This window comes from Leuciscus leuciscus (genome assembly GCF_965113295.1).
Source record: "Leuciscus leuciscus genome assembly, chromosome: 17".
Taxonomy (NCBI): domain Eukaryota; kingdom Metazoa; phylum Chordata; class Actinopteri; order Cypriniformes; family Leuciscidae; genus Leuciscus; species Leuciscus leuciscus.
Window position 1 is genome coordinate 21,412,116 of NC_138741.1, and position 26,244 is coordinate 21,438,359.

General features: G+C 36.9%; 1 protein-coding gene and 1 long non-coding RNA gene across 2 annotated transcripts in view; both read left to right on the top strand.

Annotated features, from left to right (window-relative positions):
* Positions 1-11,204: 11,204 nt before the first annotated feature.
* On the top strand, positions 11,205-19,823 carry cyp26c1 (cytochrome P450, family 26, subfamily C, polypeptide 1). Its single transcript, XM_082144119.1, has 6 exons — positions 11,205-11,708; positions 13,815-14,039; positions 15,290-15,565; positions 15,672-15,827; positions 17,021-17,446; positions 18,517-19,823. The coding sequence occupies exons 1-6, from the start codon at positions 11,505-11,507 to the stop codon at positions 18,892-18,894; spliced, it is 1,665 nt and encodes a 554-aa protein (XP_082000245.1). The 5' UTR covers positions 11,205-11,504; the 3' UTR covers positions 18,895-19,823.
* A 1,646-nt stretch (positions 19,824-21,469) lies between these two features.
* Positions 21,470-26,244, top strand: part of LOC309479903 — a 270,271-nt gene continuing 265,496 nt past the window's right edge. Inside the window, exon 1 of the long non-coding RNA XR_014199470.1 lies at positions 21,470-21,529. This is a non-coding gene — a long non-coding RNA (uncharacterized lncRNA). The remainder of the gene's footprint in view (positions 21,530-26,244) is intronic.

Here is a 26,244-nt window from a genome sequence, read left to right on the forward strand (position 1 = left end):
TTTGACTGAAACACCTTTTGAAAGCAAGCTTTAAAAAACCATTTGAGGGCCTTTTAAAGTCTTTGTCCTCCTCTTTCCTCTCCTCTATCCCTCTGTCTGTCTATCCTTTTTGTACTGAGGTGCATTTGACCTCTTAATCACTGCCTGAGGTAAGCTCCACATGGCTAATGGATTTTTCCCTCTCGCTCACACACACACACACATATATAGATGGTCGGTGTCTAAGAGTGTAAACATGGTGCCTCTTCAAATTGCCATTGTAGAGTGTGAGAAGACAGGGAGATCCTATCCTGAAGCACAGAGCTCATGTCATTATGACCTCGGCAAAAGAGACACATTATATATATTATATACACTGTTAGACTTTTCTGTAATTTCTACAGTTATTTACTTTAAATCCCCCAGTATTATACTGCTATTTCTCTTTACAGTAAATAACTGTGATTCCCATTGCATCATGGGAATTTTCTGTGACGTCTAACACCACATACAGAGACTTACTGTATTTTTTAAATTTGCTGTATACTACTGTATTTGACGTAACTGCCTCTCTGGCTGGCACCATTCCATCGTGCTTTTTATTTCCTAATTTTTGCCTTACACCGCGTGTCTACAACGCTATAATAGCCAGAGGCTGTCTATATTGGACACATTGAAGCGACCGGACCTTTAAATGCATACCTGTTTATCCCTTGTCAGAAATAGCGCGAGCGCTTGGACTCGTATCGGACTACGTCAGAAATATAACGGCCGCGGCGCATCACTACACCTATTTTTTACAGTCTATGCACTACACTGACTGTCTTGGATTTGTCGTGTCGCGTCAGAGCATCCAGTGTAGGTAATGGGGTCTGTCTTTTGTTGGATCGCGACGTTCGTGTCTGGCCCGGGGAACAGACGGAATTCACTTCACCGAGAGAGAGAGATCAGCAAGCAAGGTAAAAAAACAAAACATTCTGTGTGTGTTGTCAGGATTGTGCCCAGTTTAACGTATGTTATAACGTTAACGTTAGCCTAACGTTACTCGTCGTCAGCATGGCGGTAACGAACTTTACCATGGTAAACTGAGCTAACGTTTCATTTTACACACTTTGTTAGATTATTGAATTGTCGAGTTAAAATATGCCAACGAGCAACGCGTTTACATTAACAATAAATGTGAATAAACTAATGTGAAATTCTGTTTATAGCCTAATGTTGGCCTACTGATGAGAACCTTTATAGTTTTAGCATTAGTATGCAAACTATACCATATTATACTTTTTTTTTTAATGGAATTTAATATTTACTTCCATTTTTGTGTTTAAAGGCAACTGCAACAAAGCGCCAATTCGCGCCAGTGACTTCCAGCAAGATTCCAGAGGTAGGCCAGCCCATTTGTGATATATTTTGAGATAAATTTGCTGAAATGATTAGCAATACGCTATGTGAAAATTGCTTTTGAGCCACTGGCGCAGACTAGGTAGCTAACAATATCTTACAATATCTTATAAAATCTCTATAAAATTGGCTAACTTTATATCAAATAAGTGACCTTTGCCTTATGTCTAACTTTATTAGACAGCAAATGAACCAATCAGAAGATGGACCATTGTCTTTGTTCAGTCTCACCAGATTAAATGTATCCAGGTAAGCACTGCAGTAAAACTCTCACTAATTCATTCATACAAAATCTAGCATTCTAAACAACTTAAGTTTATATTTTTGCATTATTTTGATATTTTATTAGCCAGAAGACTCTACCATTGCAGTCCCACCTGACTAGGAAGGTCCTAATATCAGCGCACAGGTGGGTTAACTACTGTAGGAAGGAGAACGATCATCACACAGTGATTTCTTGCATGTGTCTTACTGTGTATTTGTCTCAAACAGGAACTCCTTCACTGCAGACAAGCTGAAATGGGCTAAAATCATCGATTTCAGTCGTTCTTTCTATGGATCTCAGCATTTTTGGACAGAATTTAGGATTTGTAAGTATTAAAATTTAATCTGGCATAATTTTATTTAGTTCTTTTGTATGCTATTTATTGACAAAAGCTGTTTACAAATATATATTCTTAAGTTTTTGTGAAAATAATAATAAAAATTAACAAAAAAAGGAGGTTAAAAATAATGTGACACTAATACTCTCTCTCTCTTTCTCTCTCTCTCTCTCATATAGTGTTGGAACCGGGATCTCCTCTGAAGGACTGAGTACATTTGTGTTTGTGGGCACGCATGCAGACCAGGGAACACTCTGATGTTGTCAATCAAGTTCTGAACAGGAACCAATCTTTGGAGAAGTTCATTTATTCACAAAGGTGGACAAAAACATTGTGTTGGCTTTTTAAAGATTATTTTGATGATGACTTTTACTCCTATGCTGTAGAAAAGATGGAGTAGACAGTCAGGCATTGATAATAATAAGAAATGTTTCTTGAGCATCAAAGAGACTTCTTTCAAAAACATTAAGACACTTAAATACTTATTTTGGCCTCCAGTGTACATGAATCCAACAAATTTTTGGAAATAAGTGAAATTATTTTGAAGGTGGGGTTATGTGTCATGTATTGTGAAAAGAACTGTGTTTTGTCCTGTGTTGGACATTTCCTTTTTGAATGCTTAAAAATGTATTTATATTCTGCAGTTTTATGAATGTAATGGTTGATATTTCATTATAATACTTGTATAAGCTAAACAACCAATGACTACATTCATTTAGTCCAGGGTTCACCAATCTCGGTCCTGGAGGGCCGCTGTCCTGCAGAGTTTAGCTCCAACTCCAATTAAACACACCTGAACCAGCTAATCAAGGTCTCATTAGGCATACTAGAAACTTTCAAACAGGTGTGTTGGAGCTGGTTGGAGCTAAACTCTGCAGGACAGCGGCCCTCCAGGACCGAGATTGGTGAACCCTGATTTAGTCAAATGCTAATGTTTTGTTTATGGTTTTATGTATGTTTTCAAAAATGTTTGCAGTGAAGGACAGCACATAATGTGTTAATTTAACACGTTTACACATCTTTGTGTTAACCTCTCTGACATATTTACTTTGTTAAAATCATTAACACAATGAATGAGTTAAAATTAACACAAAAAACATTATCCCTAAACTCACCCATTAATGTGTAAAAATTTCACACATCATTTCCAGCATTGGCATGTTTATTTTGTGATATATATGAAATGTTTTAAATAAAAAAATGGTATTTTGTGATAACTTTGTCTAATTGGTTTGTATGAAAGTAGTACTTATGTAGGATAAAAATAAAATTAATCATATATCAAAATTATCAAATCTAATTTATATTTAGTACAAATAAAAATAATTACAGTAGTGTACTGATTAGCTTCGTTTTTACAGTAATGCACTGTACTGATTAGCTTCGTTTTTACAGTAATGCACTGTATTACACAAAACTGAAATATGGTTTGGTACTGTAACTCTTAATTACAGTAACTTACTGGCAACAGTGTTGCCAGTAAGTTACTGTAAAAAACCCTTGAAAAGTCTAACAGTGTAGACACATTACAGATAATAAAAAATGTCTCTTGAGCACCAAATCATAAAATCACCCAAGCTTATTAGAATGATTTCTAAAGATTCACGTGACACTGAAGACTGGAGTAATGATGCTGAAAATTCAGCTTTGCCCTCATAAATTACATTTTAAAATATATTAAAATAGAAAAAAGTTATTTTGAATTGTATTAATATTTCACAATATTACCATTTTGCTGTTTTTGAACACAGTAGTGAACCGTAGTAAAATATACACTACTGTTCAAAAGTAGTGTATATTTCACTACGGTAAAATGTACACTACTATAGCACTCGAGCTAAAATAAACATAGACATGATCACCAAGTCTATGTTTATTTTACTTGAATCATTGAACTTTCAACTATTCAATATTCTAGAAAACAAGATGAATCGCGGTATTGTGTTTTTGCCGTGTCACTATAGCGGCGGGAGGAAGTGTAGGCCTCAGGGGTCAGCGTGTGAGGTCACGGGACAACACCCAGAACAGAACCTGATACCCGCTCAGCGTCACACCCCTCTGACAGATAAGGAAGTCAGTCGGGTGGTCAGAAGTTACACATCTAAAAAAACTCCATCATGGCCTCAGGGGCTCAATGCACTTCCCTCATTTCACACTCCCACATGTACGCATACAGTGAGATTCAAAGGTCTGAGCCCACATGGGATTCAAAATCGAATTAAACCAGAAAAATATCAGCATTTTAGGATTATGAGAAATTCACTCAAACATTATGACATTAAATAAATACATTTCAGATTCTGCACTATTTTGTGTCTGTCAGATGATCTTTGAATCGTCTCAAATCATGCTGGAGAAAACGATCAACAGGTTTTACACAAACTTGTAAGTTAAAGTTGCTTGAGTGCTGCTGTCATTAAAGCAAAAGAGGGATGAACCAAATAAATAATACCCTAATACTAACAAAAAGACATTTGGAAATTCATGTAAATTTTTCAGTTCACCTTCTCACTTAAATTATGATGATTATTGATATAGAATTACTGTTATTGAATGGATAATTTAGATTGAGTTTTTTTTTTAGACCTTTGAACCCCACAATATATCTAACCAAGTTCTCTTGTTATACCTCCTTTTTCTCTCTCCACACACACACACACACACACACACACACACACACACACACACACACACACACACACACACACACACACACACACACACACAGTGATGACAGACAGCGTCTGAGAGGAGGGAAAAACCCTTAAGAATCAAAGCAGGACATCCAGGAGACGAGTGTGCATCTATGTGTGCGTGTTTGTGTATGTGTGACACACTAGGGTGGTTGGTGACTACCTTGATGAAAGATAGCTGCAAGTCTTTTACACCTCTTTCTCTTCAGTGCTCTTTATCCTTAATTAATTGTCCTTTTTATATTCCTTATAATTCTCTCACTGCGTTTGTCTTCAGTTATCATACCCCTTTATTAGCGCCTGATGGATTCTGTGTGCACTGAGGGGTGTCTCTGTGTCCAACAGGAAGGGTTTTTTGTACCGTTGACAGACAAGGCTGTACCTCTGATCATCGGCCGAGACACTTTCTCTCCCCCTGACCTCTTCCACTGAGTCCAGGAGCTGCGGCCTGGAGCTGATGATTGAGCAGCATTAGAGAGCGAGGGATAAGGTGACCACTTAAAACGCAGTTTTGTGTGTCTCCTTCTGTGTATCTCTGGGGTTGGTGAGAATTTGTGTGTGCGCTTCTAGATTCCACAGAAACACTATATGGTTTTCCCCAAAGATTCCACATCAATGGAGTAGTATGTTTGAACAGTTTAGCTTGAACTCCATATGTGCTTTGTGTGTGTGTTTCTGATCTCGCTTTACTTTTGTTAAACAAATTTCTGCAAAATATCCATAAATTGAGGGATGTCCTCCAAAGATAATATTATTCATATAGGCATTCATTATATTCATTTTATATATAGTTAATATAATTAACTCTTTGGTACTATTCGTGTGTCGGTCAAAAATGACTATTTTAGTTTGGTAATGTTTTTTAGGGGATTTTATGGTACTAAATTATATTTATGCAGTAGTTATAATCAATTGATTCATTTTTTGAGCATAGAAAATTACAATTTCCTGAAAATTAAAGGTGCAATAGGTGATTTCTACAGTATTTTTTTTTTTTTTTTTACGCTGGTTGAAAGTCTTCTAATATCCTGATAGCACTCACTATGTTAAGCGGTTTAAATGTATTTTTTTAAATATATATCGTCTGTGGAAGGTGTAGGACCATAAAATGATCGTTCAATCATTGCATTTGGTCTGAATGAAATGAAAGCATGTGTTCCCAGTCAGTCACCGTGTGTTTGCATAGCACTTGCCTGTTCACACAGACATCATACTTCATCAGTGCATTTCACGTATTGTACAAACAGTTGTTTACGTTCGTTTTTGTAGCACTGTTACTCACTGTAAAGTTTTCTCACTGGTGAATGACACATGATGTAATCCAGTAACGTTTTCTCTGGTCTCGCTTCTGGTCATGTGTTTTGGAGGAGGCGTGGCTTTGGACGGCTATTGGCAGTGAAAGCGGGATTGTATGCTTTCAATGCTAGCAGGCTAAAGTTAGCATTTCCCTGATCACCTATTGCACCTTTAAATTTCCAACTTAAACTGTGATAAATATTGAATGCTTTGCATCACAGACTTAAACCTACAATATGTAATTTTTTTCGCCGCTAGGGGGTCGCTAACCTCTTACAATAACAAAGGCGTCGGTTGATGACGCATTTAAGCGGAATTATGGAACTTGTCGTCATGCCGAAGGATCTAATAATGTTTATGGATGAGTGAATACATTGATGTTTTTAACATGGTATGAAGCGGGTGGCGATTGCTAATGAGAGACAAATATCAGTGCCACACGCGAGTCCCGCGGATATAAAGTAATAAGGACATTTCATTCTACTGAACTACCCGCAAGTGCTGAATTAAAACTCGCACAGGTCTGTTTATTTGACGAATTAAATTTGTTAGGTAACGCAGCGGTGTTTTACTTGGTATCACACTAAACTGCATTTGAGTGTGTTGACAGCTATAATTTTATTCTATGTGTTAGTTTGTCTGTATGAGACTAGAAGTAAGCTAGATCAACATTAGAATAACATACTGATTCATGAACATACACATTCTAACATTTCATCATGTTGAGCTATATAACATTGATTAGTTTTATGTACATTTGCTCACCTCTACATTTGCGTGTCTCAGTCAAGTCAAAGTTTGTCACGGACGTGTAGCTCTCGGCATCTCGAAAACGCCACGCTGATATTGATCCTCGTTTTAGTTCTCCTTTTGTCCCAAAGTCTACTTGCCATGGTCCATAATGTTTGAACAAAACAACAACAGCTTGAGCAAGTGACAACGCAGTTGTCCACGTCTGTCGCCATGGTTACTATGGCAGTACCAGCAGAAACCAGGGATAATGCGGATATTACGTCATTGACAGGCGACAAGTGAACAGGGACGAGCCATTATTTAAAATTGGAATTTCTCTAAAATAAAAAAAATTTGGGGAACTTTTGGGATATTGTAAGTACACAACTGCAGGAAATATATCACACTGTGTAAGTGATTTTTGGATATTTTATTACAAAAATCTTACACATTGTAGCTTTAAGTTTGGTCTCTTTTTAAAGAAGACACTTGATTATTGCTGAAGTGTTGTATTATTGAAAAAGTTTTAAAAAAGTGAATTTGAAAAAAAGTTTTAAATTTATTGTTTTGACAAATGCACAAAAATAAAATAAAACAATTTTTTTACGAGTATTAGAACACGATTGGTTAGATGAGAAGGTAATAAGTGACGTAACAATTGAGTCTTCCTGGCAGAACTTACGCTAAAGCTTCCATTTTTGAGGTTGAGCTTTCAGTAAGAATTTGTTTGTGCGCAGTAACAAAGGTTTCCAATAGATGAAATACATTTCCCAATCATTTCCAATGCAGTCATTTTTGACCGCGAACAATACAACTATTTTGTACTATTTTTTTTTCTAGGACCATTTAACCTTTTCATGTCCATGATTTTTGTGTGTGTGTATGTGTGTGTGTGTGTGTTCACACAGCAAATGCCAAAACCAAGTTTCGTAAAAAAAAAAAAAGGTCAAAAATGACCAAAAAGCACCAGGGGGTTAAGTCTGTATTCACTACACAAAAAAGCCAAAAATTGGGTTGCAGATTCAAAGCCGTGATGAAATGGATGTAGCAAAAAATATTTTCTTAAGTATTTTGACGTACATCCAAGTAAAGCTGATTATAAAAAAGAAAATAAAAAAATATGTTACCTGGTTGCCTGAATAATTTTTAGTTATTACAATGAAGGAGATTGGTTTAATAAAAATATTCTGTTATCTGCACCACATTAGCTATCTAAGTTGATTTAACAAAAGATAAAAGGTTGTGATAAATAATAATTTTTTACAGTACAGGCAAAACTGTACTTAGAAACTAGAAATTGTTACTATTACACAAAGTAACAGTCACATAATTTGACGTTATCCATGCACGATAGAGGTCAATGGGATGCCTCAATATAAGATTTTAGCAGGTAAATGTGTGGGTGTGCACGTGTAAACGTCTAGAAAGCAGATGAAGAGCAAGTCTGAACAGAAAAGAGGGACATTTTCAGCACATCAGCACCAGTAAAATTATCCTCCAAATGTGTGTCATTACACAGAGTTGATCAAAGGCGATTTTGATATCATAGATCAGCATTGTCATTAAAGGCAATGAAACAAGTGTCTGTTTTAGCTAGGGGGGAAATCAACAAAAATGATATTATTGCCTTAGTCAACATCAACAGTTTCATGTTTCATGTTAATTATGATGAAATCCACATAGACGCATGGCAAAATTCCGTTATTATTTATCTGGTGTTGTGATGTGGTTTTAATGACTTGTTTGATGATGTCATGCTTTGGGATCTGACAGGTGATGGGTGAAAAGTTATGGAAATATTTACATACGTATACTGTAGCAATTTAGTTAGGTTGACATGACAAATATATCAAATTAAATTGAACATAAAAATATGATAAAAGTATGTATTAGAAGAACTGAGTACAGTAAAATTTCAATTGTGATCAAAATTAGGCTACTATAAAATGCCAAAGGGTTCCTTTAGCCTTTGCCTGATGATTCATCTTGTATTTGACACATCTGGAGAATGTTGTATTTTCACAACTTTCATTGTTTCTGCACAGAAATGGATATCTGGGTAATTTAAAAACAGTAAATGTGATGCTTGCATCTTGAATGAATTAACGTTTAAATCTGCGCATTTAGGGAAAAATTACTTATATTTTATAATATAGTGCCTCCAAATGTTTCCATTTGTTTGTGTGTATGGCAGATATATGTGAGAGGAGACCTGGCCATGAGTGTGTGACTATGTGGCAAGCCTCTGCACGTCTTTAACTTGACTTTGAGCTTTAGTTGGTATTCTGAGTCTCTGTTGTTAAAATTAATAACGGGATTTGTTCAACCACCCGAGACAGGGAATGTCTTCTCCTTATCCTGCCCTTTCTCACTCTGACCTTTAGTTTTACATAGTTTAATCATCAGAAATTATTCAAGAAAGAAAAATGAACACTAGCCATCTTCTGCATCTTCTGACCCAATTTAAACATGCAGCATTAAAAACAACAACAACAACAAAAACAAAAACAACAACAACAAAAGCAGCTCTAGAGGGTCTGTGAAATCACTATGATCAAAGAGAAATAGATCCTTTTTTACACAAAATTACACAACTTTTCTCTGTTTTTACAATATTATTCTAAATTAGTAATTAGGCTACATACAATTATTTATACATTTTTTAATGACTAATGGCTTAAAGGAAATATAATATTAATTAATAATATTAAAATCTGAATGTACACTTTTGCATTCTTCATTCATTGTTTTTGTCTGTGTTATTGACAATTTATATATTTTTTAGTAATTTATTGAAATGCAAACAAATTTTCTTTCGACCAGTATAGACTATTAATTGTGTGGTTATTGTATTAATGGGATAATAACAATTACAGCTTTGCTTTTAGTTGTGGATGTAGCCTACTATTTGCCTTTTTTTCCCTGCCAAACCATGAGCGAATGACTATAGCCTGGCATAATTTTAAAACTCTTAACAATTAAAGGAGTTATTTGAAAGAATTACAGTACATCGACGGGAAAAAATAAACCGCATAATGATAATTATCTAAATATAACCTATACGCTCTCGAACAGAAATTGCCTTTGCGTGAACAGGTAACTCGCGATGTTTGTATCGGACGATTATAGGCTACATCGACAAATGTCATTATTTAAAACATTTTAATAGATTGAGACATCACACATAATTATGTTACAAAAATATTAGTTTTTGTTTAAAATGTTGTTAAGATAGTTAACTGTTCTCGGGGCGCCAAAATTCAATATAAGTTGCGCAAGACGAATTCTAAATGATGAGAAATGACTGATATTCTTTTGGCACCCTGGAAGTAATATCCACAAACGGGTTAAATTCTCTCATTTATTGTAGCCTAGGCTACTCTTCATTTATTAAATTTTTTCATGTTTGCGTTTCTAAATAATTTTTTTTATCTGTCTTACTTTATAATAATCAGATTATTTTTGTAAATATTTTATAATTTAGTGAATAACGTTTTTTTTTATACAAAATATTATAAATAAATAAAAAATGTATGTATGTAAACTATACCACAATGCTTGCCTAAAATGGCATGCATGATAATGTGATGACAAGTGGATCGAATGGAATCTCAATGAGGAAATAGGTAACCAATCAGTAAAACGCCTACAATCTCTCTCTCTCTCTCTTTCTCTCTCTCTCTCTCGCTCTCCTTTCTTTCTTTCTGATTCCCTCTGTGGAACCTACGATCGCAAACGTTTCCCATGCTTTCCCTGTGATCTATCCACGACCTCTTCAACTATCAGAGAGAGAAAAAAAAAACTGCTCACACGTCACTGGTGAAGGTGGATCATAACGTGCCAATACCTATAAAGCTCGAGCGCGAGATGTGCACTGAAGTCACATAGCTTACCCAAAGAGAGACAGATTCTGGAAGTTTCACTGGATATCTTCGGTATGATTTTACACTAGTGCTGAGGTGAGTATACTGTCTGTCTCCGTTTCATCTGTAAGGTCACCCTTAGTTTTGTGATGAAGATGATGTGTTTTTAAATTACTGATTGCATGTTTTAGCCACAGATCTGACAGAGTGATTTTTTTTTTAGTTTTGTTACACCCTTAAAAATAAGGTTTCTTCGGTGATTATTAGGTTTGGTTAGTTAGTAGCCTGATAACCATCTTATTAAGAGCCATTTTCACTGATTCTTCGAATACTTTACTTTATCACTATGTTCTTCAGAACAGAATTAAAGTTGAATAAAAGACCCAAAGAATAAAAGTTGATAGAGGTTGAATGTCTATGTACTATAGCCTACTATTTTTAAGAGTGTATGAGTTTTACTTACTCCGAAGTGTTTGAGATTTTCTTTATTAGGCACAAATTTGTGCTCGTTTCCAAACTTCTCATAATCTCAAATTCAGTTGGAGGAGTCTGATTTGCAGTCTGAGTGGGTGAGAGCAGGGCTGTCCCAGGGGTTGCACCCCAAGAAAAGGTGGATAAACGCGGATGAAAGACATGCCAGCGCATGCAACTTGTAAAACTGTTTGGAATAGTTGTCAGTTTTTTTGTCCTTCTCTGTGAAACTGGAGCGACTGAAAGCAAGGGTAGATCTCCTCACTTCATGAAGTCCATGTTAAATTCAGCCTAATGTAATCTCATATTCTTATTCCGTAGATATCCAAGGAGCGCGTAAAGGGACATTCTTGCGCGGCGCACAACTTTTGGAGGCGCTCCATCAAGTAGAGAGCATCAACAGCAGGCACGGGCGCACGTGAATTATTTTCTTTCTTTTTACTTGTTGGCTTTGCTCATCGCTGGAGATGTTCGAGCACGATATCTGCCTCGTGTCCGCGTTGCTGGCGGCTGCCGGTGCCGTGTTACCGGTTCTGCTGTTGCTGGTGGTCTCGCGGCTGCTGTGGGAGATCAGGTGGAGCATCACCCGGGATCGGGCGTGTAAACTCCCACTTCCGCAGGGCTCCATGGGCTGGCCGCTGGTCGGAGAAACTTTCCACTGGCTTTTCCAGGTAAGACTTGAATATATAAATACAATTCTACTCAGACTTTGGATTCTGTTCGCTGTGTTTTATGATTTATCGAATACAATTATGCATTTCATATTCTATTGTCTGTTCTCTCAATTAGAAAGTCGCACTATGAGTTATATGTAGCCTATAGGCTATTATAGGCCTATTGTAATGTTAAAATGTTTTTGAAAAAAAAATAAAAATATATTAATTACAAATAACAAGCAATGCGTAACGTTTAAATGTAAAATGCTGTTTAAACCAGTGCGCGCATTATTTATTTCCTTTCAGCGGGTCGTTGTAAAATCATTTCTGCAAGTAGCATACTTTTCTTTCGAGGTTAATTTTTTGAAAACCGAATACGTGTTGCTATGGTTACCTCCTCACGTAAAGCCGATTTCTTAAACATTTGGCGCACTCTGACTCATTTTGTGGGTACTGAAACGATCTTTAAAAATGCTTTTTGAACGTATAAACACAATACGTACTTTTGAAACGTATAAACACAAACGTAATTAATACACTGATTATGTTGGTATATAAAAAAATATTAAACGGCAAAAAGGTCTATAAAGGGTCGACTTCCACGGCAAACCTCGTTTAGAATTGATTTTAAAAGTTAGTTCTTTTATTTCTTCCATCATAAATGTTGGCCTATTGGAGTGTACACGTGTTATGTTATTTTGCTAATATTATTGCATTACATTTGTCAAGCAAAGTTCAATGCTTTCTCAAAGGAATATGATGCATATATGAGCTCCTCTGTTGGCCTAATATACAAATACACAGGGAATTATTCCGTGGCATGTGTGAACTTGATGAGGGTGTAATTCAGTGTTGCCAATTCCGCGGTTTTCCCGCGGAATCGGGATACTTTTAAGTTGTTGCCGGCTTGCCGCTGGTTATTTTTCCCCGCGGGTTGATATCCACCCCCGTACGTACGATTTCGGCGCTACAACTCCCACAAACCTACAAATTCACTGGAGAAAATCGCATTGGGCTATTTTTGGGCGGCTTTTGACTGGCCATTGGTCTACTTTTGTTGCACAGAGCCACAGACCTGGCAACCTTCATGGTGGTAAAAACAAACATTTTCACCTTGATTTCATGCAGTGGCAGAACAGATAAATACATTCCAGAAGATGAAAAAAATGGTACACAGTTTACATGTGGTCATGGAAAACCTTGAAATATCAGGAATTAAAAAAATTGGTAGGCTAGTCCTGGAATAGAGTCATGAAAATTAGTAAAAAATAATATGTTTTATTATTTTTCTGTGCAGTGTGAATTGGCCTTAAAGTCCCCATGAAATCAAAATTGAAATTTTTTTAAACTTTTACTTTGAATATGTTAGCCGTACTGTTATAAACTGGTGCCCTCCAAAACAATGACAAATTTAGCATTTAGAAGATATAAGCATTCAAAACTGAGTCTCTCACTTCTGCCAATATGGATCAATGATTTTGATGACATCACTCTGTGCTTCAGCTTCTCATCAGATTTTCTGTCCAATCAAATGTTCTCGTCCCGCCCCTACATTAAAATTGGTCATTTGTTCACACATTTACTATTTTCTACATGGTGAATGGCACATAGTTCACTATATAGGGGAAAGGGAACGATTCAGACAGTGTAAATATGCTTTCCATTGGGGCGAATGAAGTCTGGTTTCACGTTAATGTCATACGAACCACCGCAGCGCATGCACAGTCTGCTCCAGTCCAGAGACATGATAGCAGAGAGCAGATTATATGCTTGAGTCGGCGCAGACCAGAAAACGTATCGGATCCATTTGAATTCTACACAGAATGCTATATTTTAAAGAGATATGGAGGAGAAACTGTTCGAGATTAGAGCTGCTCTGGCCAAGCTGTTTGTGATATAAACAAAATGCTATATGCTATTTTAAAAAAGGAGAGCTGATCAATATGTCCCGCCCTGTCTTTCTGTTTCAATGGAAATTACATCAACACATTGAATAATGCTGCGCGTTTCAAGGCACTTCAGTGGGCCTTTAAGAAATAAATTGGTCAGAAGTAGTGGGGAGTTACCGGGAGTAACCGGGGCGTTGCAAACCTCTAAAAGTTGTTCATTATGTTTTAACAGGGATCCGGCTTTCACATCTCTAGACGAGAGAAACATGGAAATGTTTTCAAAACTCACCTTTTGGGCAAACCCCTCATCCGAGTGACCGGTGCAGAAAACATCCGTAAGATTCTGCTGGGCGAACACACGCTGGTGTGCACGCAGTGGCCCCAGAGCACACGCATCATCCTGGGGCCCAACACTCTAGTAAACTCAGTTGGTGACCTGCACAAGAGGAAAAGAAAAGTAAGCTGAATGTCTGAAATGCATGCACCTTCTCAGTCCTCAATAAAAAAGGCATCTAATCGAAAAAGTGTAACACATTAGTTGTTTTATTTCTCCTATAAACTCTTTACCTCTTGAATCAATTTTCTTTGAGCTCATAAAAATAACATTTCATTTCTAGCCATTACTGTTGCAATAAATAGTTATCCATTTGTTTGATAAACATTGTTTTTATGTAGTCTAGATGTATTTTTGTAGGCCAAAGCCTGTTTAGTTCTTCTGGTTCCATCGTCCCAAAATTGGTAAAAATCCTGAAATAAGGTCTGTGGTGAACACAAGCTAAAGATAGTTTCACGTTTTAGTCTAAGACATATAACACATGAGTAATGAACAGGTAAACTCATCTACGCACTAGTCCGCTTTCACAGCCTCATTGTGTTTATACAGCCTGATCTCATGAAATGCATCTTTATAGCACGCTTTGTATTTATCGTGCAATTTATACGAAAATGAGTTTTTACGTGCATATGAAACGCACTATATCCGTGTAATACGCACATACCCCACACCACTAATCCTAACCAAGGGGTTTACAGTGTGTATCATATGCACGTAAAAACAAATTTTCACATATAAATTGCATGATAAAACCAATGCGTGCTAAAGAAACGCATTTCATGAAATCGGGTTGGTTAATAACCATGTTCTTGCAATCTTGCAATTCTAACTCACACTATCAGGGAAAACGTTTTTTTTTTGGTAACACTTTATTTTAAGATGACGTTGTTACACATTACTACATTTACTTACTATAGTAATAACAGTAAATTATGCATAATTACAAGTAACTAACCCTAAACCAAACCCTAACTGTAACTCTATTGTAAGTACATGTAGTTAATTAATATTACAGTATTTATGTGAGTAAGTAAAGTTTATGTCACCTTAAAATAAAATGTGTTACCAATACCATTTTTTAAAAAATAAAGACTGAAAGAGTTGTCAGAAGCTTGGTGATGGTGACGTTGAAGTCGAGCGTGGTGTGTATGTAGGCTTAAAAAATCATAAATTTGTGTTCATTTGTGAAAATTATGTTGATTGACAAAACGTGTAAGTAACAAAAACTCTTTTTGATCACTGATTTTTTAGTGATAATTCAAAAGCCTATGGAAGAATCCTGTTGGGATTTGTCGAGGGAACCAGTGTTATGCTAACTTTTGGGTTGGCCTACAAAAATACATCCCTGCTGCAGCTCTCTATTTGCTTCCTAGATCCTTGCAAAAGTGTTTAGCCGTGGCGCGCTGGAGGCCTATCTGACACGACTTCAAGACGTGGTCAAGTCTGAAATTGCAAAGTGGTGCACCGAGACCGGGTCTGTGGACGTTTACGTCGCAGCCAAGTCACTCACCTTCCGCATCGCTGTGCAAGTCCTGCTCGGTCTGCACCTGGATGAGCAGCAGATCGCCTCTCTCTCTAAAACCTTTGAACAGCTCATGAACAACCTCTTTTCGCTTCCCATTGACACCCCCATAAGCGGCATGCGCAAGGTGAGAATGACCTTCCTTCCTCAGGCCAAATCTCACTTTGTCTCACAGCTTGATGAATGTCTAAATCTTGGCTACTTTCCAAATCTTTTCTGAATGTGGGTTGCAGGGAATCAGGGCCCGTGAGATTCTGCACTCTGCCATGGAGAAGATCATAGAGGAGAAACTGAAAAAGCAGCAAGCCAGCGATTACTGTGACGCTTTTGACTATATGCTGAGTAGTGCAAAGGAAAATGACTACGACCTTACAATGCAAGAACTTAAGGTAAAACCTAGTAGGCTAAATTCAAAAATATTGTGTGCTATCTTTGCATTATACCCATCCTAGTGAAAAAGAAGTGTGCTTAACTATGTGCACCTGTAGTGTACTTCAAATATTAATAGTATATTTAAAAATACTGTACTTGTAGATAATATAATATTAATTAAATAAAAGGCCACTTAAGTGTACTTATAATAAACATTAATGAAATGTTTTAACACTCTTAAGTACACTTTTAAAAAGGTACACTTTGTTTTAATGTCAAAATAAAAGCTTTACTTTGTTACATTTTGTGTTTTATTGTCTTGACTAAAATACTAAAGCACATGTAAAATGCTTGATGATAATTTTAATTGTAGCGCGTTATTTGATATTACATTTTGGACTGGTTTCACAGACAGGGCTTAGTTTAAGCCAGGATTAGGACAATAAGTTAAATTAGGACATTTAAGTAGCTTTTATAAACGTGCCTTAAAAAAACATTACCGATTTGCATCTTGAGAAAAAACAATGGCAATGACATATTTTAAGATATATCACAGTTGCTTTCAGTTAAAACAGATCAAACATGCATTTTAGTCTGGGACTAGGTTTAAGCCTTGTCTGTGAATCCGAGGGTTTAAGTAGTTTGAGCTGTTTTAACTGAAAGGAACTTGCTCTGACATAGATGTACTTTCATCAGTAATGTTTTATCTAAGGCATGTTTATAGCTACTTAAATATCCTAATTGAACCAAGGCCTAATCCTGGCTTAATCTGAGCCCTGTCTGTGAATCTGGGCCTAAATCTACTAAATGCATCTTTATCATTACAAATGTGTAATTATAAATATATTTAAATACATATAAACATTTCAATAGAAATTACATGATAGTATATTTTATTTACTAGTACACTCCACAGAACACTTTAATCACATTTCAAAGACAAAATAAATAATTATTAAATTAAGTCCTACTTAAGTGGGTCAAAAAGGCACTTTTAAGTTCAGTTAATTGCATTTAATATACATTTAAATATAATACATTTTCATTTAATTGCCATTGATATGTAGTTAAGTGTCCAAAATATGTATATTCAGTTTGCACATAAGTGTATACTTGAAAAAAAATTAAGGGAGAATCATTTTTTCTTTTTTTTTTCCACAATTTAATCATGGCTTTTTTTGCTAAATGAATAAATTAAAATGTATTTCAGGAAACGGCGGTAGAGTTAATCTTCGCCGCCCACTCCACTACCGCCAGCGCATCAACATCCCTCATCCTGCAGCTTCTGCGTCATCCAGATGTGAGCAGACGTGCAGGAGCAGAGTTAGAGAGCGAGGGCTTGATCAGCGACGTGCACGGATCCTGCCGCTCTCGTTGCCATGGAAACATCATCAGTGAGGAAAGCGATGCTGCCGAGATGAGTACCAGCGAGTGGAGATCGACGACAAATAAAAGTATGTGTTTTGAAGCAGGAGACAAGGAAGAGGGGTGTCGCTTTCGGACCCATGTCCCTTACCTAAGTTTGGAGAAACTGAGTCAACTTTCTTACCTGGATTGTGTGGTCAAAGAGGTGCTTCGGTTCCTTCCACCAGTGTCTGGGGGATACAGGACAGTTCTGCAAACATTTGAACTGAACGTGAGTGTGTTTCTTTTACATTTGACCAATACAAGTACTGCTAACAACCTTTTTTAAACATTATTTAAAGTTACTGCATTTACAATAATAATCAGATGTTGCAGATGAAAAAACATGTGCATCAAACACTAAAATGGTGGATGAGAAGTTAAATAATAAGCTGATTTGGGTCTAGAAGGCAATGCGCTCTGTCTAACGTAATCATTTCCAGTGTTGGGGACTTTTAAAAGCAATGCATAACAACACTGCGTTACTCCCAAAAAAAGTAACCAATTGCGTTTTGAAAAATAATGTGTTACATTACTTTTGCGTTACTTTTTCTCACTTAGGCTGGGCTTGCTTGTTTGTTTTTTAATAACAACAGAAAAAGTTATATTTTTGGCAAATGTTAAGGCCCTTTCACACCAAAAGTGAAATGAATAAGCCTCAGGCTGAATGAAATGCATATTTACGCCTGTACAGTAGAGGGCGCAGCTCAAACAAACCTTTTAGCTGTGTGGCCATTCTGGATTAAAGAACAATAGGTATTGTTAAGGAGAAGAAAGTTCAACACTCTTATTTCTAAATCTAATCTAAAGTAATTTTTGCTGATTAGTATGGTTGAATTAGATCATTGGTCAGCAGCAAAGACATTGGTTAATAAAGTGAGATTAAATACATAAAGTATATTTTTCTAATTTAATATAGTTAATTATAAAAGTTTTGCGTAAAAACTTGCATTTCACTGTTTTTATTCATTTTGAGGAATACTCAATGCTTTCGTGCAAGTTCGATGAGTAAATGCATGTTCACATTTAGTCTAGAACTAAAATAACCATCATGTTTACACAGCGCACACAACACCTCAGTTTATTTCCCTCAACATGGAGACAGGAGAGCTGTCAGTCAATAAATGTGTAAAAGTATCTAGCGTTACTTATTTGAAAAAGTAACTTAGATATTTTGTTGTAAATTGAAAAAGTAATGCTTTACTTTACTAGTTACTTGAAAAAGTAATCTGATTACATAAATCAAGTTACTTGTAATGAGTTACCCCCAACACTGATAATTTCTATATTGTGCATCTGCAGGGTTATCAGATCCCAAAGGGCTGGAGCGTCATGTACAGCATTCGTGACACGCACGAGACTGCAGAAGCGTATCAGAACCCGGAGCTCTTCGACCCGGACCGATTCTGTGCAGATAGAGACCATAGCAAAACCGAGCGCTTCAGTTACGTGCCTTTCGGAGGCGGTGTGAGGAGATGCATCGGACGGGAGCTTGCTTTGATTGTGCTGAAAACTCTTGCAGTGGAGTTGCTCGCCACGGCAGACTGCACTCTGGCAACAGAAACGTATCCAAGGATGCAGACGGTGCCAATCGTGCATCCGGTCAACGGACTGCACGTGTTTTTTAACTACAGAACCCACGGGATCGAGAGAAACCGGAGGGAGTCCACGCATATATAGGCAACAAAAAAAAAACATCAATTAGACACTGCACCACATACGCACAAACGTCAAACTGCCCTTGGGAATCATTTGCAGTCATATGCAGTTTCCTTCCTGATGTTTATGCAAAGCAAAACATCTGGAAATCTGATAGAGTGGGGTGGAATGATGGACTTGACACAGTCATTAGATAATGCAAAGTCTTGAACTCTTGTTTGTTAGTGAACTTATGAAAAGGGTAAATATCCACTAGAATGCATGAAAAAGTTACTTAAGCCTGTGTAAAATACATACAAAAAGACATTTTGATGTGCATGAGGACATCGATCCTACATATCTTGTTAGGAGGGAAAAAAAGAATAGAAATGCATTTAAATTCATCTCAGCGTTGTATGTGATATATAAACAAAACCTGTTTTTTTATGAAATGAAGTAGGAACAAATAAGCTCTAATTATATATGTATTTTTCAAGTGAATAGGGATAGCTCACTAAATAAGAAATAATATTATGCCACTTTCTAATTTCTAGGCCACTGTACTATTAAAAAGACTAGTTTTCTATACAGTACATGCTGTCGTTGTTACGACTCTGTATTCTAGTACTTACAGAATGCTTTAAAGTACATAAATAGGCAACTAATGCATAGTTACTTGTGTTTATCATGAATGTAAGCTGTGAAAAATGATCTTTGCGCTGTGAACTGGAGTTTCAGTTTAAATACAGGGAAGGAGAAAACAAGCAGCACTTTTTCTCCAAATTAGGAGTATATGTGTATTCTTGTCGTGTCAATACTTGTGTGTAATTTGTAGTTCCTGTGCTAATGTTTGTCTTGTTCGGTAGTGCTCGTTAATTTTATATCCTTTATATCTATTTTGAAATGTGCATTTGGAGCTCTTCTATGTTGTTAAAGATGTTTCTGTTCAATAAAGAGATTTAATGTGTTCATGTGGACTTTGCATGAGCATTATTTTTGGGGTCAGTATGATTTTGTTTTAAAATACACATACACAAATTAATAAACATTATAATTTGATCATTTAAGTTAAAAAAGTTTGGAGTCAGTGAGATAAAAAAAAAAGATTAATATATTTAGAAAGGATACATTTAATTGAACAGTACAAGTGACAGTAAAGACATTTATAATGTTACAAAATATTTATATTTCAAATAAACAGTGTTCTTTTGAACTTTCTGTTCATCAAAGAATACTGAAAAAATTTATTCTGGTTTTCACAAAAAATATTAAGCAGCACAAAGTTTTCAACACTGATAATAATAAGCAATGTTTCTTGAGCAGCAAATCATCAGAAGGTCATGCGACACTGAAGACTGGAGGCTGAAAATTCAGCTTTGCAATTACAATAATAAAAACATTTTAAAATATATTCAATTGTAATAATATTTCAACAATATTACTGTTAACTAACTAGGTTACTGCAATTTCTTCAGTGAAGGTCTCATCACTTGACTCGTGTCTCATCTAGACAAGCGTTAGGATGTTACGTTTAACACTAAACTCTAGAACAGGAAGGACAAGACTGAAGTCTACATGAAGCAGATCTGCCTCTGAGTCAACCAGCAGGAGACATAGCCTCTCTTATCAATACAATCAGCTGTATTGTAACAGCTTACACACATGTATGGACATAAAACTTACCAAATAATTTGTGTTGGACTGACACACACCCCAGGGACCCCGTTGTAACATCCTACAAGGTAAAAAAAAAAAAATATATATATCTATAGAATACTAGTAATAATATTCACATTAATCAGATATTGGTTGTGTCCGAAATCGCCCCAATACTGTATACTAATACTGTAATACTTACAGTACCTTATGGCTCTGAATCTATGCCTGCCTACCTACCCTCATATCAATATCAAATGTATTTCTAGAACACAGTTCCAATAGTGGGATTGAATGTGAGATTGAATAAGTGCACTAAATAACTTCCACAATGGTTTCAGATGCCCAAATGGCTGTTCACTTAAAAGTCTCTATGAAATGTTTTTTGGCTTTTGAATGAATATGTTAGCCTTACTGTTATCTATAAGCTAGTGTGCTCCAAAACAATGACACAATTCACATTTAGAAGACCAAATCCAACATTGTTTGGTCTTCACTGACGTCATTTTCAACCACAACACAATCTGATTTTGATTCAATCTGACGTTGGATTCTGACATCAACCTTTTCATTTTCAACGTTGGGTTTGGTCTTCTAAATGCGAATTTTGTCATTGTTTTGGAGCACACTAGCTTATAGATAACAGTCAGAAGTCTCTGACGTCAGATTGGTTCTTTGGTTCTTTGATTGACGTCAGATTGGTTCTTTGGTTCTGACGTCAATCAAGACTTTCATTTCCAACCAAAATCCAACGTCTCTCCGACGTTGGATGTTGACGTCAATCTGACGTTGGGTTCTGACGTCAACCCAACTTTCATTTCCAACCAAACTGCAACAGCTGCAACCAAAATCATCCCCTGACTGACGTTACTACTTCATACTCAAGGACCTTAACAGAAATGTAGTGGAGTAAAAAGTATGATATTTGTCTTTCAAATGCATTAAAATTAAAGTTAAAAGTTTCCAGAAAAAAATAATACTCAAGTAAAGTACAGATTCTCAAAAAGTGTACTTAAGTACAGTACTCAAGTGTACTCAGTACTTGGTTACTGTCCACCTCTGCCTAAGACTAGCAGCCGAAGGGCACACAGGCATACCAGATGGAGAATATACTGTGTGTCTCGGTGAGTGTCAAGGGTGAGAGAGTTATTGGAGAGGATGGGACATGAGGTAGAGGAATGGGGAGTGGTGAGAGAGGGACATGTAGAATATAGAAAGGGTATATGTTGGGAGAAACAAAGTGAAGAGACTATCGTGGGATACTGAAATTTCTTTAATCATCTGGAACCAGTCCCAATGGAATCAAATAAGAATCCAAATGGAATCTAATGAGACAGTACTGAATATTTCAGTTTATTTTTCAGAATTTTTGTTGATCTACTTAAAGGCACAATATGTAGTTTTTTTGCTTTAAAAATAGCAAAAATTACTATATCTATGTTATATATATTTTTTTAGTTGTGTACTTACATTATCCCGACTGTTTCCAACAACTTTCAAACCTGGAGAAATTTGTAATTTAATTCGAAGACACGTCCCGTTTCTTTATTTCCGTTTTGTCGCGTCAATGGCGTCATATCCGTGTTCTCCCTGGTTTCCGCCAAAGTCCTTTTAGGCAAGTCGTGCCACTCGGCCGCCATCTTGGCAACGCCTCCGGGCAGCTATTTCAGACTAACAAGACCAGGCTCCTATCTAAATGAATGGGCAGAGAGTCAGAACTGCACTTTCACTAGTCACCGGGACATAAAAACTGCATGTATAGAAACAGCAGTAAAATATGATAAAAATCGCTGAAAAAGTTTGATGACTTTGCCCCAAAATAAGGTTTAAAACGCCTTTTCCCCCGCAGGTTATACTTTACTACGCATGCGCAAGGGTTCACGACACCAACTTCATTTGCGTCTCTATCCAGAATGCCGGTGTTGTACAATATTCAATGTCAATATTGTTCTCCATTATTTAAATATAAGCAGGTTTGCACTTTATCAGTAATAACAATGTATTGTATAGATCAGTTGTTTTAACTATTCATTAAAATGAATCGGTTCAAAGGAGTCATTAGTTCACGAATTGGACGTGTCATATGGTTGTGTGATTATCCCAGCAGTTAGGACATGGACATCCCACAAGGTTAGTGTCAACACAGAAAACATTACATCTCTGGATAGGTTTTTTCATTTATTTAGAGAGTAAGTTTATGTCAGCTGAATGTGCGGAACGCATTTCAGAGAAGATAAGGCAACGTATTTTAGCACAATTCACACCCAGCGGTAATTCAGGAAAAAATATCTCCGAATGCTCCACATGAAACTTTGGTCTTCCGACCTTTTACCATCATGTTGTTTTATTTTGATTAATATGTGCGAGGGAGAGAGAGCAAGACAGCGCTTAATTTGGAGACGGTGAGGTCTTGTTTACACTTTCGCCTGGCTCCGAAGAGAGAGAGAGAGAGTGAAAGAGAGAGAGAGAGAGAGAGTGCGCGCGCGCGACCGGGGCTCTCTCTCTCTGCTTGTTCTTTCAGTTAAATATGCGCCCTGTCAGTGTCACAAGCGCAGCAGTTCATCTACATTACTCACCGATCAAATAAGACATATTTTGTGTCTTTTACTTAGAATGTAAGGTAACATATTTGTGGTCGATATAAAATGCTTTATTTTCGCGTTGTTATCACTCTCTTCCATGTGGATTCCATCTGATCTTGTACACACCACAACTCGCTGTCGCCAAATGTCTCCGCTGTCGCAAAACCTCAACTGTGCGCATGTGTCAGTGGAACCAGACGATAGGCTTAAATGTTTCCCGGCTTGACTGTTAAAAGCAGATGATTGGCTTTTCAGCGGGAGGGGCGGGACATGTGCATACTACCGCCATCTTTGCCGTTATGGGTTTTCCTTATATAGTTGTATTGAGGATTGAGGAAGTGGCATGTCTCTTATATAAATTGTCTCTGTTTCCGCTCGTACTGCCATAGTAACCAGAGCCCTCTGATAGTAACCAAGGCGACAGACGTGGACAACTGTGTAGTTCGTAATGTCTATTTGCACGCTGTTGTTGTTTCGTTCAAACATTATGGACCATGGCAAGCAGACTTTGGATAAAAAAGGAGAACCAAAACGAGAATCAATATCAGCGCTGTGTTTTCGAGATGCCGAGAGCTCCACGTCCGAGACTTCGACCGCTCCTACATGTAACTTACTTTATTAAACAGGTGAGCACATTTACATCAAACTAATCAATGTTATATAGTTCAACAATGATACAATGTTAGAATATGATCTGTATGTTATTCTAATGTTGATCTATTTTACTGCTAGTCTCATACAGACAAACTAACACATAGAATAACAAATTTCAACACATTCAAATGCATTTTAGTGTGATAGTGTAATGTTAGACCAAGTGAAACAGCGCTGCGTTATCTCACAAGCTTAATTTGTCTAATAAACTGACCTGTGAGTAGTAATTCTGCACTTGCATGTAGTTCGGTAGAATGAAATGTCCATATTCCTTTTATATCCGCGTGACTCGCATCGCGTGTGGAGCTAATAGATGTCTCTTAGCAATCACAACCTGCTTCATATCACAGTCATGATAAAAACATCGATGTATTTACCCATCCATAAACATTATTAGATCGGTCGGCTTGACGTTGACGACAAGATCCATAATTCTTAGCAAATGTTGCGTCATCAAACTACGCCTTTGTTATTGTAAGAGGTTAGCGACCCCTAGTGGCGAAAAAATTACATATTGTACGTTTAAAGGCACACTAAGCAGTTTCCGTTTTTTTCAAAACAGCGACCCCTAGAGTCGCTGTGGAGTACTTGTATTTAACGTTACTGTCGTAAATACCACTCACGCAGAGCCGTCTCTGCACTCTTCCGACCGCGCTTTCTTTGTTTTCTTCATCGACTCTGCCATGATTCACGTCTGAAATGCGTGCTAGTGTCTTCCATAGAGGCTGCTTCATATGTTGTTGATGTATGTGACGTCGTGCCGTAAAGCAAGTCGTGATTCTCGCGAGATTTGTCGGGGCGCCACATCTCAAACATGCATTACTGGTTTTGACAGCCCGCTTTGCTAACGGGATGATTCGCCCACAGAGTTCATTTACCATTGAAATCATTTTGAAGCTGTTATACTGAGGTACAAATCTTGCATAGTGTGCCCTTTAGAACTGGTTCCAAATTAGTATAAAAATGACAAGATTATTCCATTGAGGGCAAAATAGAGCAGAATGAGAAATAAAGATGGAAAAAAACCTGATGATGAGCAAATAAACACAAAATTGTGCAAGCTTTTTGACTCTGCTGTGATCTTGACCTTTGACCTTGATCTCTTAAAAATTGAGGGGAAAAAAGGTCCTAGGCTGCATCGGAAATCGCATTCTTCCCTACAGGCTAAAAACAGTATGACAACAGAAGTCAGAATTCACAGTACTCATAAAAGAGTTGGACTCACAAAAAGTCCCCGGATGACCTACTACTTCCGGAGAGATTCTAAAGTTTGCATACGATGGACACTTTACTATACCATGAGGGAACGAAAGTGAAGCGACATAACAGATGCTGGTAGGTCACGTGATAATAACAACAAGGCGAATGTTGTACGTCCGGATTACATTCATACCATATAGAACATACTTTTTAAGTGGTCGGGAAGTAATTACTTATTCAAAATATGGTAAGTACCTACTCAAGAGAGTATGTGATTTTGGACGCAGCCACAGTCCAAACAAAGGTTTAAGGATTTGCTCAGTCAACCCCTGCTGGTAAATGCTGTAACTACACGATTCGGTCAGCAGATTTTTTAGACTGTTAAAGACATTTTACCATTTTCACTTGTGCTAACCCTATTAAAAAGCTACATTTTCTTAATAGCATTTTAATTTAGGAAAGGTAATTACAATTACTACATCATAATATGTATAACACATTATATACATTATACAATTAAAGTTATACATTTGACAATTAAAAATTGTGTAGTGTGAATAATGATATTAATAATAATAATAATATGTTTCTGCTCTCCTGAAGTCAGTGTTAACAGACATCTTTATTTTTTTTGTTTGATCTAACAATCACATTTCTATTGAAATCCATGGCATCTCTCTTTATTGTTCCATCATGCCCTGAGGCAGGATCATGGTTCAGCTGAACTTCTGAACCGGATTACTTCTTGTGTACGTGTGTATACATAATGTCACACCTTCAATCATCAGACTGCCAGCGGGATAAACAACATGATTTGCAAGTGCCAAAATGACTTAAACAGTGAGATACATTGGTAAGGTTACAATCAGCCATCCTAATAACCGACTCGGAATATGGGCTGGTGAAGAGTTTAGATGTCAAAATCCATATTCCGAAGTATCTTTAAGATTCATAAATCCATTCAGGGATGAAGCATTGGCCGCTACAGGTAACATCTGAAGTGTTTGTAAGGGGATCTGTCATGGTGGAATCTGTTCGTGTGATGTGTCATGACCTCTTTTGGCAGCATCAGTATGTGTTGGAATGCAGAAACAGCAGCTGGTGTCTGCACTGTAATTACTATGCTTCCTGACCCAAACACACACCTTACCTACATGTACTACACCACCACTCAGTCCGAGTTCACAAAACAAGGGCAAAGGTCAGTGCACACGATAGATCTTGGGAAATTGCTACATCACATCAGACCTTTTGTATAAGAGAAAGAAATATAGATAGAAATTCTTAAAGCATGTAATTT

What these genes read in the sequence shown, in the direction of transcription:
- cyp26c1 (XM_082144119.1), top strand. Translation starts at nt 11,505, where the DNA reads ATGTTCGAGCACGATATCTGCCTCGTGTCCGCGTTGCTGGCGGCTGCC. An exon ending in CTTTCCACTGGCTTTTCCAG is followed by an intron (nt 11,709 to 13,814) that starts GTAAGACTTGAA and finishes ATGTTTTAACAG; the next exon opens with GGATCCGGCTTTCACATCTC. An exon ending in TGCAAACATTTGAACTGAAC is followed by an intron (nt 17,447 to 18,516) that starts GTGAGTGTGTTT and finishes GTGCATCTGCAG; the next exon opens with GGTTATCAGATCCCAAAGGG.